General features: G+C 34.8%; 1 protein-coding gene across 1 annotated transcript; it reads left to right on the forward strand.

Annotated features, from left to right (window-relative positions):
* Positions 1 to 3,187: 3,187 nt before the first annotated feature.
* On the forward strand, positions 3,188 to 4,127 carry LOC141511567 (olfactory receptor 6C2-like). Its single transcript, XM_074220704.1, is given in 2 exon segments — positions 3,188 to 3,439; positions 3,441 to 4,127. Coding segments are annotated over 2 exon segments (939 nt in total).
* Positions 4,128 to 13,086: the final 8,959 nt, after the last annotated feature.

The following is a 13,086-nucleotide window of genomic DNA, read 5'->3' on the forward strand; positions in this document are numbered from 1 at the left end:
CATATTTAATGATATGATGGTACCGTCTTGTCTCTGAGGACACAGGTCCCATAGTTATTTATTTAACGTTTTTTTAATGATTACATGGTAGATTCATTAATTATTTTGAACTTCAATCCCCAAGGAATATATTATTTATTCTCTCATCTGATCCCTAAACACCTTTAGCAGACAAAGTGGATAAAATAATTAGGAAGAAAAAATCAGCTCCTTGATCAGAACTGCCAGATGTTTTCCTCTGAATTTCACAGGTCTGTACATTGCCTTCCATTCACAGCTTCCTTTCAGTTCAATGACAAGCTCTCTTTTAGTCAGAAGTTAGGAAAGAAAAGGATGACTCAGTAGCATGAAGTGTCTTTGGATATGGGATTCAATTATAGAGATGTCATTGAGTTTGAGGTTCTAGGGTCTAGATTGTGCCCCAAAATGTCCATAGAATTGGTATCTTGAAGTAAATCTGGAAGGAACATCGGAGATTATCCAATACAACTTCCTTAATTATAGGTGAAGAAATTGAGACTCAAGCATGCCAAGGTTACAGAGAACATAAATAATAGCTGCAATTCAAGAGTAGGTGAGCTCCCTAGGAGCTCAAATGAACTGAATTCATAGGCTAATCATTTCATAGGATGTCTTGACCTAGGTAATATTTCACAATATTTCTGCCATCTACCTGCACTGCTGTTTATGTCTGAATCACACCAAGACCCTTTGTGGCTAATCTGGCCACTGATGCTCTCTATAAAGCATAGTCCTCACATCACACATTTTCTCATTTTGTTTCCATGAACATTCTACTTGCTTGTTTATTTACCTCATACAAAAGCATAGTGATTAGACTGGTCTGATTTAAACATCAAAAACTTATAAAATTTAAAATAAAAGAGAAAACCTTTTTGAAATTACTTTGGCAATTTTAAAGAGAAGCAACAGTTATGTAATGTGATTTCACATCTTTTTGAAAAATGAGAAACTGTATTTTGCACCCTCATTATCATGGGATCATAACTTTAGAAAAAGTGGATTATGCTTGCCCTTCTTTTATTGACAGAATATTGGGAAAACACATTTTAGGAAAAATATCATTCACAAACTCTGCTAGGAATTTCACATCTGAAGGGCAATTTCATTTTTGGATAAAAATTCTTACTAAAAACATGCACCTTTGAATTTAATTCTTTAATACAGGAATTTTTAAATGTGTGTCCTCAACTTTAAAATAATAATAAATTATATCAATTTATGTCCATGCGGGTATTCCAAGATAGGGTTCATACCTTTCACTAGACTTATGAAGATGTCCAAAGCACAGGAATTTTGAGACTCTGTTTTGAAGTAAATCGCACAGCAAAATGAACATAGTGTAAAGTTTGTGTTTGGAAAAAAACAACTCATATGACTATTCTAAAAACAGAAACATAATTTACATGACTTGAATCACAAGAGAAGGATCCTTTCTATGGATCTGGTCAGTTTACCATCAAATAGCTCACACATTCATGTATGGAAAAGAGATCCAGAATCTTCCATGAAAATATCAATTTATGAACTAGTCAACATAAAAATACACCCAGAAAGAAGTCACTATTCAACTATTTAAATCTAATTGCTAGTTCACTTATCACAGGATAAAAGGGTTTGAAGTTAGAAAGGACCTTAGAAATCATATAAACAGGGGCGGCTAGGTGGTATAGTGTATAAAGCACCGGCCTTGGAGTCAGGAGTACCTGGGTTCAAATCCGGTCTCAGACACTTAATAATTACCTAGCTGTGTGGCCTTGGGCAAGCCACTTAACCCCATTTGCCTTGCAAAAACCTAAAAAAAATAAATCATATTAATAATGATGCCCCCATTTAGGAGACAAAGAAATTGAGCCTGTGACAGATGTAGTGACTTGTATTAGTTTTTAAGGAGCAATGGTTGGTTTTGGAACAGTCTTCTGGTTTCTAATGGAAAACTTTTCAGACATAGCAGCTCCCAGAAAGCAGGTTCCTGCAGAATGAGGCTGTTTCCAAAAAAATTTAGCAGAATAATTGGACAGAGACCCACAGCTAGAATCTTGGGAGGTGCTCTGTGTGACTAAAGGAGTTGGAAGAACAAACAGCAGTACATGGAAAGGGAAATAGAAGAATGCCAAAGACAATCTGCAATATTTGTCTGAACTAGTCCTGCTTATCTCCTGAGGTAAAATGTTTCTAATTCTTCCTTGAGGGGGGTCTCCTAGAAAAAGATACTGGGGAAAATGCATATGGGAGGGTATAGATTGGTAGACAAAGTCAAGGTGTGGGGAGTAGAGGTAGGTGTTTCAATTAACGCTGAATCCTAATTAAAATCAGCTTGGTTGACGCTGACATTTCAGGAAGGATTTTCTTTACATCAGTCCTGGACAGTGAGTCCTGCAAGTATGAGATCCCTCATTTAACAGAAGAGGAAAGCAGACTCTGAGTAGCTGAGTGACTTCCACTGGACCACATGGCCAGTAACCAGAAGAGTCAGGGCATGAACCTAGATTTTTCTGAGCTACTTAGGTGGTATAATGGATAGGAAGGCCAGATCTGGAATTAGGAATACCTGATTTTATATCTGGTTTTGGATACTATGTGACCATAGACAAGTTGCTTGATCTCTATTTGCCTCAGTTGACTCAACTGTAAAAAAATGAGAGTTGTTGGGAGCCTCAAAGAGATTTTGTGAAGTGTTTAGCATAATTTCTGACACAGTGCTATATAAATGCTAACTGCTTTAATTTATTTTTATTGATTCACTGATTCATTCATCCATTTATTTATTTGTTTATTTTTTATTAACCTGATTTTTTATTAACCTGATTTAACTATTTTTTATTTTAACCTGATTAACCTAATTTTAACCTAATTAACCTATTTTAACTTTATTAACCTGATTAACCTAATCCATGTTAAATAATCTAGATTGTGGCTGAGGAAAAGAGTAATGAAAGAAGGGTTTTCCATAAAGAAAGATGAAATTAAAGATTTTCACAAGAAATCATATTTGAGAGAGCAAAAAATATTAATTTCCACTTGATATTGAAATGTTGCAGAGAAAAACCCTGGATGAGAAGAAGTAATTTGTCTCCCTTTTCTCATCAAATGCCATCATTATGTTCATTCTGTATCTAACCTTCTCCTCATTCATGTGCAGGTCCTCAGAATTTACAAATCAGGGATGAGAAATCACACAGGAATAACATTATTTATCCTCAGAGGACTGACAGATGACCCACAGCTACAGGTTTTGCTTTTTATCTTTCTGTTTCTTAACTACATGTTGAGTATAATTGGAAACCTGACTATCATCACCCTCACCTTGGTGGATCCCCATCTGAAAACTCCCATGTACTTTTTTCTACGAAACTTCTCCTTCTTAGAAGTCTCATTCACAACTTCCTGTATTCCCAGATACCTCTACAGCATAATAAACTGGGGACAATACAATTTCTTATAATGCCTGTGCCACACAATTATTTTCTGTCATCTTTCTTGGAGCAGCAGAATTTTTCCTTCTGGCCACCATGTCCTATGATCGCTATGTGGCTATCTGCAAACCTTTGCATTACACAACTATCGTGAATAGTAAAGTGTGTAACCAGCTTTTGTTGGGGTCCTGGATGTCTGGGCTGATGATGATTCTCCCTCCACTAAGCCTGGGCCTTCAGTTGGACTTCTGTGACTCCAACATTATTGATCACTTTACCTGTGATGCATTTCCTCTACTAGAGATTTCATGCACAGATACAAAGTTCATAGAGAAGATAGCTTTGATTGATGCAATATTGACACTTATTATCACCTTACTCTTTGTGATTTGGTCTTATTCCTCTATTGTCAGAACTATTCTGAAATTTCCCTCTGCCCAGCAAAGGCAAAAGGCCTTTTCCACTTGTTCTTCCCACATGATTGTTGTCTCCATCTCGTATGGAAGTTGTATCTTCATGTATGTCAAATCTTCTGCAAATGAAATGGTAGCTTTGAACAAGGTAGTGTCAGTTCTAATGACCTCTGTTGCCCCTGTGATGAACCCTTTTATTTATACCTTAAGGAACAAACAAGTCATACAAGCCTTTAAAGGTTTAATTAAAAAGATTGCAATGCTTACAAATCAGTAAGAGACTATGGAGCTCAAAAATGTCAAATGGTAATGGAAAAACTGTCCATTATTCCACAATCTTGTCATTTTTTATTATATTATTTTCTTATTATCCTTTTCTATAGTTGACAAAATTTAACCTTATCCTAATTCATTTTGTCCTGCATGGAGTACCTTCACTACCATTTATCATTGTTGAAATTTATAAAGTTTTCTGATAACTGACTCACTTCTCCTCTAGATCCTCCTATCTGTTGTAGCTATTCATTTATTGATCCAAGTTCGCCCACACTCTCAGATTGATTGATGTGATGGCTAAAGGTCTGGTCTTAGAGTCAGGACCTTCAAATTATTTTTTTCAGAAATTTGCTAAGATTGTGGCTTGGCAAGTCACAAGATCATAGATTTAGAAGTTTAAGGGACCTTGGATGTCATATATTTTTGTTCTCATTTTATAGGTAAGAAAATGAACCAAGAATGATCAAGTGACCATTCTAAGGTCATCCAAGGAAGTAAATGATAGAAATGGAATTTCAACCATAGCCAGTTTTCTTTTTCATGTAGTATGCTGCCTCTTTCTAACTTTAGAAACATAATCAAGCCATTCTGCTATTTTGTCTATCTATAGTCTTAGAGTTCCACTTGCCACACCATTGGCTTTCTATACCAAAACATGTGGCTACAACTTCCATACATTTGTTCTTTGGCTACTACAATGTAAACTTTGGAAGAACAAAGACTACCCTATTTTATATTTTTAGTATGTAAATATTCACTAAGTACAATGTTTGGAAAATTGCAGGTGCTTAATAAATGTTTTTGCACTCATTTGTTCAATAGACTTTAATAGGCAATTATATAGATTACATAAGGTTTTTATTTAATTTTTTTATTAAAGATTTTATTTATTTTGAATTTTACAATTTTTCCCCTAATCTTACTTTCTTCCCCCCACCCCCCACAGAAGGCAATTTTTCAGTCTTTACATTGTTTCAGTGGTATACATTGATCCAAATTGAGTCTGATGAGAGAGAAATCATATCCTTAAGGAAGAAACATAAAGTATAAGAGATAGCAAGATCATACAATAAGATATCAGTTTTTTCCTAAATTTACGGTCATAGTCCTTGGTCTTTGTTCAAACTCCACAGTTGTTTCTCTTACAGGTGGTATTCTCCATTGCAGAGAGCCCCAAATTGTCCCTGATTATTGCAATGAAAGAAAGAGTGAGTCCATCAAGGTTGATCATTGTCCCCATGTTGCTATTAGGGTATACAGTGTTTTTCTTGTTCTGCTCATCTCACTCAGCATCAGTTCATGCAAATACCTCCAGGCTTCCCTGAATTCCCATCCCTCCTGATTTCTAATAGAACAGTAGTGTTCCAAGACATACATATACAACAGTTTGCTTACTGATTCCCCAAATGAAGGATATTTACTTAATTTCCAATTCTTTGCCACTACAAACAGGGCTACTATGAATATTTTTGTACAATTGATGTTTTTACCCTTTTTCATCATTTCTTCAGGGTATAGACCCAGCAGTGGGTATTGCTGTATCAAAGGGTATACACATTTTTGTTGCCCTTTGGGCATAGTTCCAAATTTCTCTCCATAAAGGTTGGATGAGTTCACAGCTCCACCAACAATGTAATAGTGTCCCAGATTTATCACAACCCTTCCAACAATGATAATTATCCTTTCTGGTCATATTGACCAGTCTGAGAAGTGTGGAGTGGTACCAGAAAGGCTTTAATTTGAATTTCTCTAATAAGTAATGATTTAGAGAAATTTTTCATACGATTATGGATTGCTTTGATTTCCTCATCTATAAATTGCCTTTGCATATCCTTTGGCCATTTGTCAATTGGGGAATGACTTTTTGTTTTAAAAAATATGACTCAGTTCTCTGCATATTTTATAAATGAGTCCTTTGTCAGAAACATTAGTTGTAAAGATTGTTTCCCAGTTTACTACATTTCTCTGATCTTGGTTACAGTGGTTTTTTTTTTTTCTGTGCAAAATCTTTTCAATTTAATGTAATCGAAATCATCTAGTTTGTTTTTAGTGATGTTCTCCATCTCTTCCTTAGTCATAAACTGCTTCCCTTTCCACAGATCTGATAGGTAAACTAGTCCTTAATCTTTTAATTTGTTTATAGTATTGTTTTTTATGTCTAAATCCTGTATCCATTTGGATTTTATCTTGGTATAGGGTGTGAGGTGTTGAGCTATAGATTACATAAGATTTGAAAGGTTTCTTTCAATGTGTCTTTTTCTTGGAGGCCCTTGACCATCTACAAAATAGAGGTAGGTGGACTGAATGACTTATAATGTTTCTTCTACTTCTTAATCTACAAAGCTACAAATATGTCATTCTGTGCCATTATCTGAAGAATTATGAGATTATCTGGAGAACTAGAATTTATCTCTCTATACATCTTAAGTGCACTTCCTTTACCTGGGAAAGTCAAGAATACATGTGAGCTGTCTTGACCCTTTATTAACACTGAAGTGTTTTTGGTGTGACAAAATAGAAGACCTCCTTTAAAAAAATAATATGTATTTAGCTTGTTTTTGCTTACATGAAAGAACTGGGACTCCTTATCCTTTTCTGTAGATCAAGAAAAGAGCCAAATATTAAGCTTGCCTTAGTAGAACTCCCAGGATGAGAAGTAGCAATGCACCTGATCAAAAACCATTGAAAAATCTCTGCAGTTTAGAAATAATAAAATAAATGTAATAATAAAATAAAACTCAGAAGTTTTAGGTCATATCCAACAAGTCGACAAATATAATAAAAGTAAGGGGTAGCTAGGTGGCACATTGTATAGAGCACCAGCCCTGGAGTCAAGAAGACCTGAGTTCAAATTCGACCTCAGATACATAACAATTACCAAGCTGTGTGACCTTGGGCAAGTCACTTGACCCCATTGCCTTGCAAAAGCAAAAAAACAAAAAGAGAGAATAAGAATAATGAGGGAAACTGTGTGAAGTTAGATATACTCACATGCCAAAGTGATAGAACTATAAAATGATCCAAAACTTCAGGGAAATAATTCAAAGATACAAAAATTTAAATTGTTAATGAGTTAGATAAATTAGGAGCCATAGGGAATGTGTGTGTGTGTGTGTGTGTGCGCACGCATGCACGTGTGCACACTGAGAACACAAAGGCACAGAGAACAGCATATATTTTAGGGAGTTTTTTCATTCCTAACATTACCTGTTTCCAAATAAGGAAAACAGCTTCCCAGTGTCTCAATTTTATCCCCTTTTTTATCCCTTTCTCATATTCATGATGAATAATTCTATGTTGGGCTCCTCTCTAAAGGACTCGCACTATTAATGATCCAGGAGGATTAGAGGTAAGTAGGAATCAAAAAGGTACCCAGAATACAGATATGAATCAAATATGAAATGCCTAGTGTTACTCCATCACTTTTAGGGTAATGCTAAGCTATAAAGAATTGTGTAAAGATTGTAAACAGTTGAGAGACTAGTATCTTACATTTCATCCTCATTGAGCAGAGTCTAATCAATGGCAAGAAGGTGCTTCTTTTGTCTTCAATGTTTCTTTAGTTTATTTTTTTGTTGGTTGGTTTACTATGGCTGGTGGGAAAGGAAAAGGAAAGGGGTAGTTTCCTGGCACCAACTACCTGTCATGATCTTAAGAAGGCCAATACCCAAGAATATACAAAGAGGAGGCTATCCCATCCCAGAGAGTGGAGACCTGTCTGTCTTGTCTCAAATGCAAGAGCATGTGGCTTGTAGTCTAGTTCTGGCAAAGGAACAACATCCCTTCACCAATATTCTCAAGCTGGAGAGTCCTCTTCATACTTCAAAACTAGCAAAACAAACACTCAAGGGTAGGCATTGCTCATTTAGACCAACCAGAGTTCTGCTAAGTAACCATTCAACAGTGTCCTCATGACATATAGGAAGACATCAGATATCATTGATTACTGTGAAGTTGGGGAGATCAATAATGTATTTGAAAATATTGATAATATCTCCTTCTGAGATGGTTAAAATGGCAAAAAAATTGGTGCAAAGTAGTAGAAAGGGAATTGCTACTTTCAGAGCATGTTCCCAACATGATAAAGAACTAGATATTTTTTCCATTCCACATTAACTTTGTAAAAGTTTTAAATTTTTCTGATGAGAGTATTATATTCATGATAAATAATTACCTGATGCATCCATAACTATCTACAAAATGTATATATGTATATCTACAAAATGTATATATGTATATCTACATCAATATTTTTATCTTAAAACCATTTCCCAATAGATAAGTATTCTAAATATAGGAAAAATAAGATATTAAAAGACTTTTACTATATTAATAATTGCATGGAAGAATACTCCAAATCACTAATAGTAAGAGAAATGCAAATCACAAAACCTCCACATTTCACTTCACATCCTGCAAATTAATGAAGACAGCAAAAGATGACAAAAGTTAATATTAGAGAAATTTTGTGAAGATATATACACTTGATGGCACTAGGAATCAGTATGACTATTTTGTTAAGCAATTGGAGCTATGCAAATAAAGGTATTATAATATCTTTACAATTTGACTTGTATCCCAAGGACTTAACTAAAAATAGAAAGTCCCCATATACACCAAAATATTTATAGCAGCACTTTTTTAATAGTAAAGAATTAGAAAAAAAAGTAGAGGTTCATCAGCTGGGGAATGATTAAACAAATTGTGGAACATGCATGTAACGAAACATTACTTTGCTAGAAGAAATGATAAATGTAACTAATAAAGGGAATCATAGACAGATCTACTTAAAATGATGTGGAGGGAAGTATGGAAAAAGATACACAATCATAACAACCACAATATGCCAACCATATATCACAACCCAACCAATAATATAACAGCCATAATATACACAATGCCTATAACAATATAACAATTACAAAAAATGAATGTTTCAAAATTAAGGAAAAATATCAGAAGACAGTTATACCCCCCAATCCTTTGTGCAGGTAAGAAAACTATAAATGTTTTACATTGCACTTATTTTCAGCCATTTTTTGATATACTGATAAATTATGCTATTTTCCCCTTCCTTTCTCTTTATCATCTTTAAACAAACTATTTGTAATACATATATATATATATATATATATATGTATATATATATATACATATATATATATATAAAACTCCTTGGAAGGGTTAGGGTGAAGAACATGTATGAGTTACTATCAATACATTTGGATATATGATGGAACTCCCCAATCCCAGAGAAGTCAAAGTTATCTGACATCTTCCTATTTGTCTTGAGCACACTGTTAATTGGTTAATGAGGAGAATTTTGATAGTTGTTTTTGAAAAATGGAAAAGTCAAATAGAAAAAATTAAGAATCTTGGAATCATAGAGCTAAAAGTGACCTTAGGGGACTAGGGAGGTAGCAGGAAAGCAGTGGCATCACTGTGACCAGAGCTATCTATTTTCTTGACTTACTGTTCCATGTTCTTTCCACTGTTCTTTGCATTTACATTAAGAAAAAGCCCCCCAAAGTTAGTTTTTAAGCTCTTAAAAAAGACTATTCAGGGAAGTTTCATGTAGACGATACACCAAGTAACCAATTAGGTATATTTTTCCTATCTAATACTTTAAAATAGAATTCACTAATTGCATTTTCTGAGAAATAGTATCTATAGTCTCCTCTACAAGGCCCAAGGGACACAGAGATTGTTTCACAGAATGTATATTTAACCAGGTCCCTAAAATATTTCTAAACAATTATAAATTATTTTATACTCACCCACATGAGCATGGGCAATTGAAAAATCATTTCTTTTTTTTGTTGGAAAAATAAAATCAATAGACCACTAATTTATTAGAACTTAGAATATGCAAACATTGCAGAATTTGACCAATCATGTCTTCTATGCAAAAGGTATTATAAATAATAGCATCAAGGGAAAAAGAAAAAGTATAGCAGAAGAAATACAACCCTTATCTTCACCCTAACAGCAGAGGAACTTCCTTCTACAAAAGACACAGGCATTGGACTCAAGTCATTTTCCTAGTCTTGATCATGGATCTAATGAATATTTAGAAAAGCAATTTCCTGTTGTTGAGGCATAGGGTTTAGACCTCATCCCTTGTTTTATTCATTGAGGAGGAAGTGTGCTTTCTAGACATTTCTAGCCTTTGCATAGGTGTGGAAAGAGGTAATACATAGAAAGATATGTGTGAGAAACAACAATAAAGTCTTTAACTAGAACATAAAGAAGACTAATGAATAATAATGTTGTGAAGATAAAATTGTTAGCATATTTAAAAGGGCTTTAAAGAGGGAGGAGTTTGAATTTAATTCTAAAAAGAGTAGCAAAACACTGAGCTGTTTTAGGTATAGGATTATCATGGTCAATTTTGCTTTAGGAAATTTACTTTGGAAGTTGAGTAAAAGATGGATTGGAAAAGGAAAAGCTTGAGGCAGGGGAGATAAATTTGAAAACTATTACAATAGTCCAGGTGAAAAAGAATAAATGCAATAACTGCCCATGTGAAGGGAAAACATTTGGCAGATATTTTGGATATAATGATGACAAGATTTGGTAATTGCCTGGATATTTGGGAGTGGGGAAAGTGAGGAATAGGGGAAGTAGTGACTTAACTAAAATAAGGAGGTTCAGAAAAGGAGTGGGTTAGGAAATGAGGAAGATAATGAGTTTGGTTTTAGACATATTGACTTTGAGATGCCTATATAATATGCATTTAGAAAGTTGGTGATGCTGAACCGAAGTTCAGAAGAGCCTAGGGATGTACATACAACTGTGAATCATCTGTAGATATAATTAAGTCCATGGGAACTGATGAAACTAACAAGTGAGAGAATATATAGAGAAGAAAAACCTCCTTGAGGCACACTGGTAGTCAAAGCATGAATGATTTAGCAAAGAAATCTGAAGAGTATGATTACTATTTTTATTTTGGTCACTTAGAGGCAGAGGAACTCAAAGTTATGGATTTTTAAATTAATTTGATCCTTGGATCCTGTCTACTGTGAATTTGGGGAGGACCCACTGGCTATTCTTCTCACTACCTTCTCTTTTCCAGTCCAAATCCCATTTGATTAACTTCAAAAGACTTCTGGAACACAAATTCTTTTCTTGTTTGGTTGTTTGTTTTTGAAAGTCAATAGGGTTAAGTTCACACAGGTAAGTAAGTTTTAAGCATCTGAGGCTGGATTCTATTCATATTTCAAATGCATTTTCTTCTTTCTTCTCATGATGTAAGCTCCTTGAGACTGTCACCTTTTATTATATTTGCATACCCAAATTTGGCACAGTACTCTGTACATAATTATAATAAAGGCTCTCTCTCTCTCTCTCTGTCTCTGTCTCTCTCTGTCTCTATCTCTGTCTCTGTCTCTCTCTCTCTCTCTCTCTCTCTCTCTCTCTCTCTCTCTCTGTCTCTCTCTCTCACACACACACACACACACACACACACACACGCATAGGCACACAGACGGACTCTCATCCCCCTTCTCCCCTTTCTTCTCTTTTCCCTCTCTTCCTTTTCTTCCTCCTCCTTCTCCTTCTTGTTCTTCCTCTTGTTCTGTTCTTGTTCTTTTCTCCTTTGTCTTTCTCTCCCTCTCCCCCCACCACTGGAGTAGAAGCAGCTCTTCTTGGCAGTCCATAGAGCTCAGACAACTTTTTGATTGGTAATGACTATATTGTCCCCAACCAGAGGAAGAAAAACAAAATAAAACCCAGAGAAAAAATACAACCCTTCTAAATCTGATGCTTTACAAAAATTATCTCTCATGTATCTTTTTCCCTTAATCCTAATTCCTCATGCCAAAAATTACTAAATTGTAAACACATTTACCAAAATATGTATGTAAAATTGTAACCTGATTATTACCTGCTGAAGGGAGGGTAGAGAGAAATTTTGTAAGTTGGAAATATGCATGTACATATGGGTAAAAATTAATTAATTAAACACAATCAGTTAAAAAAAAAAGACATCCATCCAGGTACATATCAGTTTTGTTTTACCTGATCTTGAATTCCACATCTCCCACTACATGCTGGATATCTCTAATTGTATGTTCCATAGATAGCAAAAACTCAACTTGTCGCCAACAGAATTTATTAATTTTCTTTAGAAAAATATCCCTTCTGTTAACTTCCATGTTTCTGTCAAAAGTCACCAATTTCTTCTAGCCACCCAGGTTAATCATCCCCTAAATCCAGTAAGTTGCTAAATCTAATTAATTTTTAGCTCCATGACATTTTCCCCCCTTCCACATCTTTCTGTCTATTCACACCAAAATTGCCCTCACTCATGATCTTATTACATTTATTTAAATAGCTGCATAATTAAGTGTTCTTTTCATATGCAAATTCCCCCTCTCCAATTCATTATCAAAATAACTTCCAGATGAATATTCTCCAGGTTTGATCCTCTCAAGCTTGATGGAAAAAAATCATTGTCTCTCTATTACTGTTAAGGTAAACAACAAATTTCTCTTCTTAACATGAAAAGTCCTTCATATTCTGACCGCAGGCTATATTTCTAGTATGATTTCATATGATTTATGTTCACTTCCTCAGTGGTCCAGCCAAACTGGCCTAACTTCCTTTCCCTTATCTATATAATTCTGTTTCATCTTCATACCTTTGTATAAACTGGCATCCTAAGGCTTCATCTTCCATTCAGCTATATTACCATTCACAAAAAACTTTTTTGGGGGGGGTTCCCATAGTTATTAGTATTCTTTCTCCACAATTGTTGTTTTTGGCTTGAATCAATTCAATCTTTTCAGGTTCTTTGTGAACCCATTTTGGTCTATATTGGTAGAGATACTGCAGTGGTTTGCCATTTCCTTCTCCAGATCATGTTACAGATGAAGAACTAAGAGAACAAGTGCTAAATGACTTGCCCAGGTTGACAGAGCTAGTGTCTAATCATCTAAGACTGAATTTGAACTTAT

This window comes from Macrotis lagotis, chromosome 2 (genome assembly GCF_037893015.1).
Source record: "Macrotis lagotis isolate mMagLag1 chromosome 2, bilby.v1.9.chrom.fasta, whole genome shotgun sequence".
Taxonomy (NCBI): domain Eukaryota; kingdom Metazoa; phylum Chordata; class Mammalia; order Peramelemorphia; family Peramelidae; genus Macrotis; species Macrotis lagotis.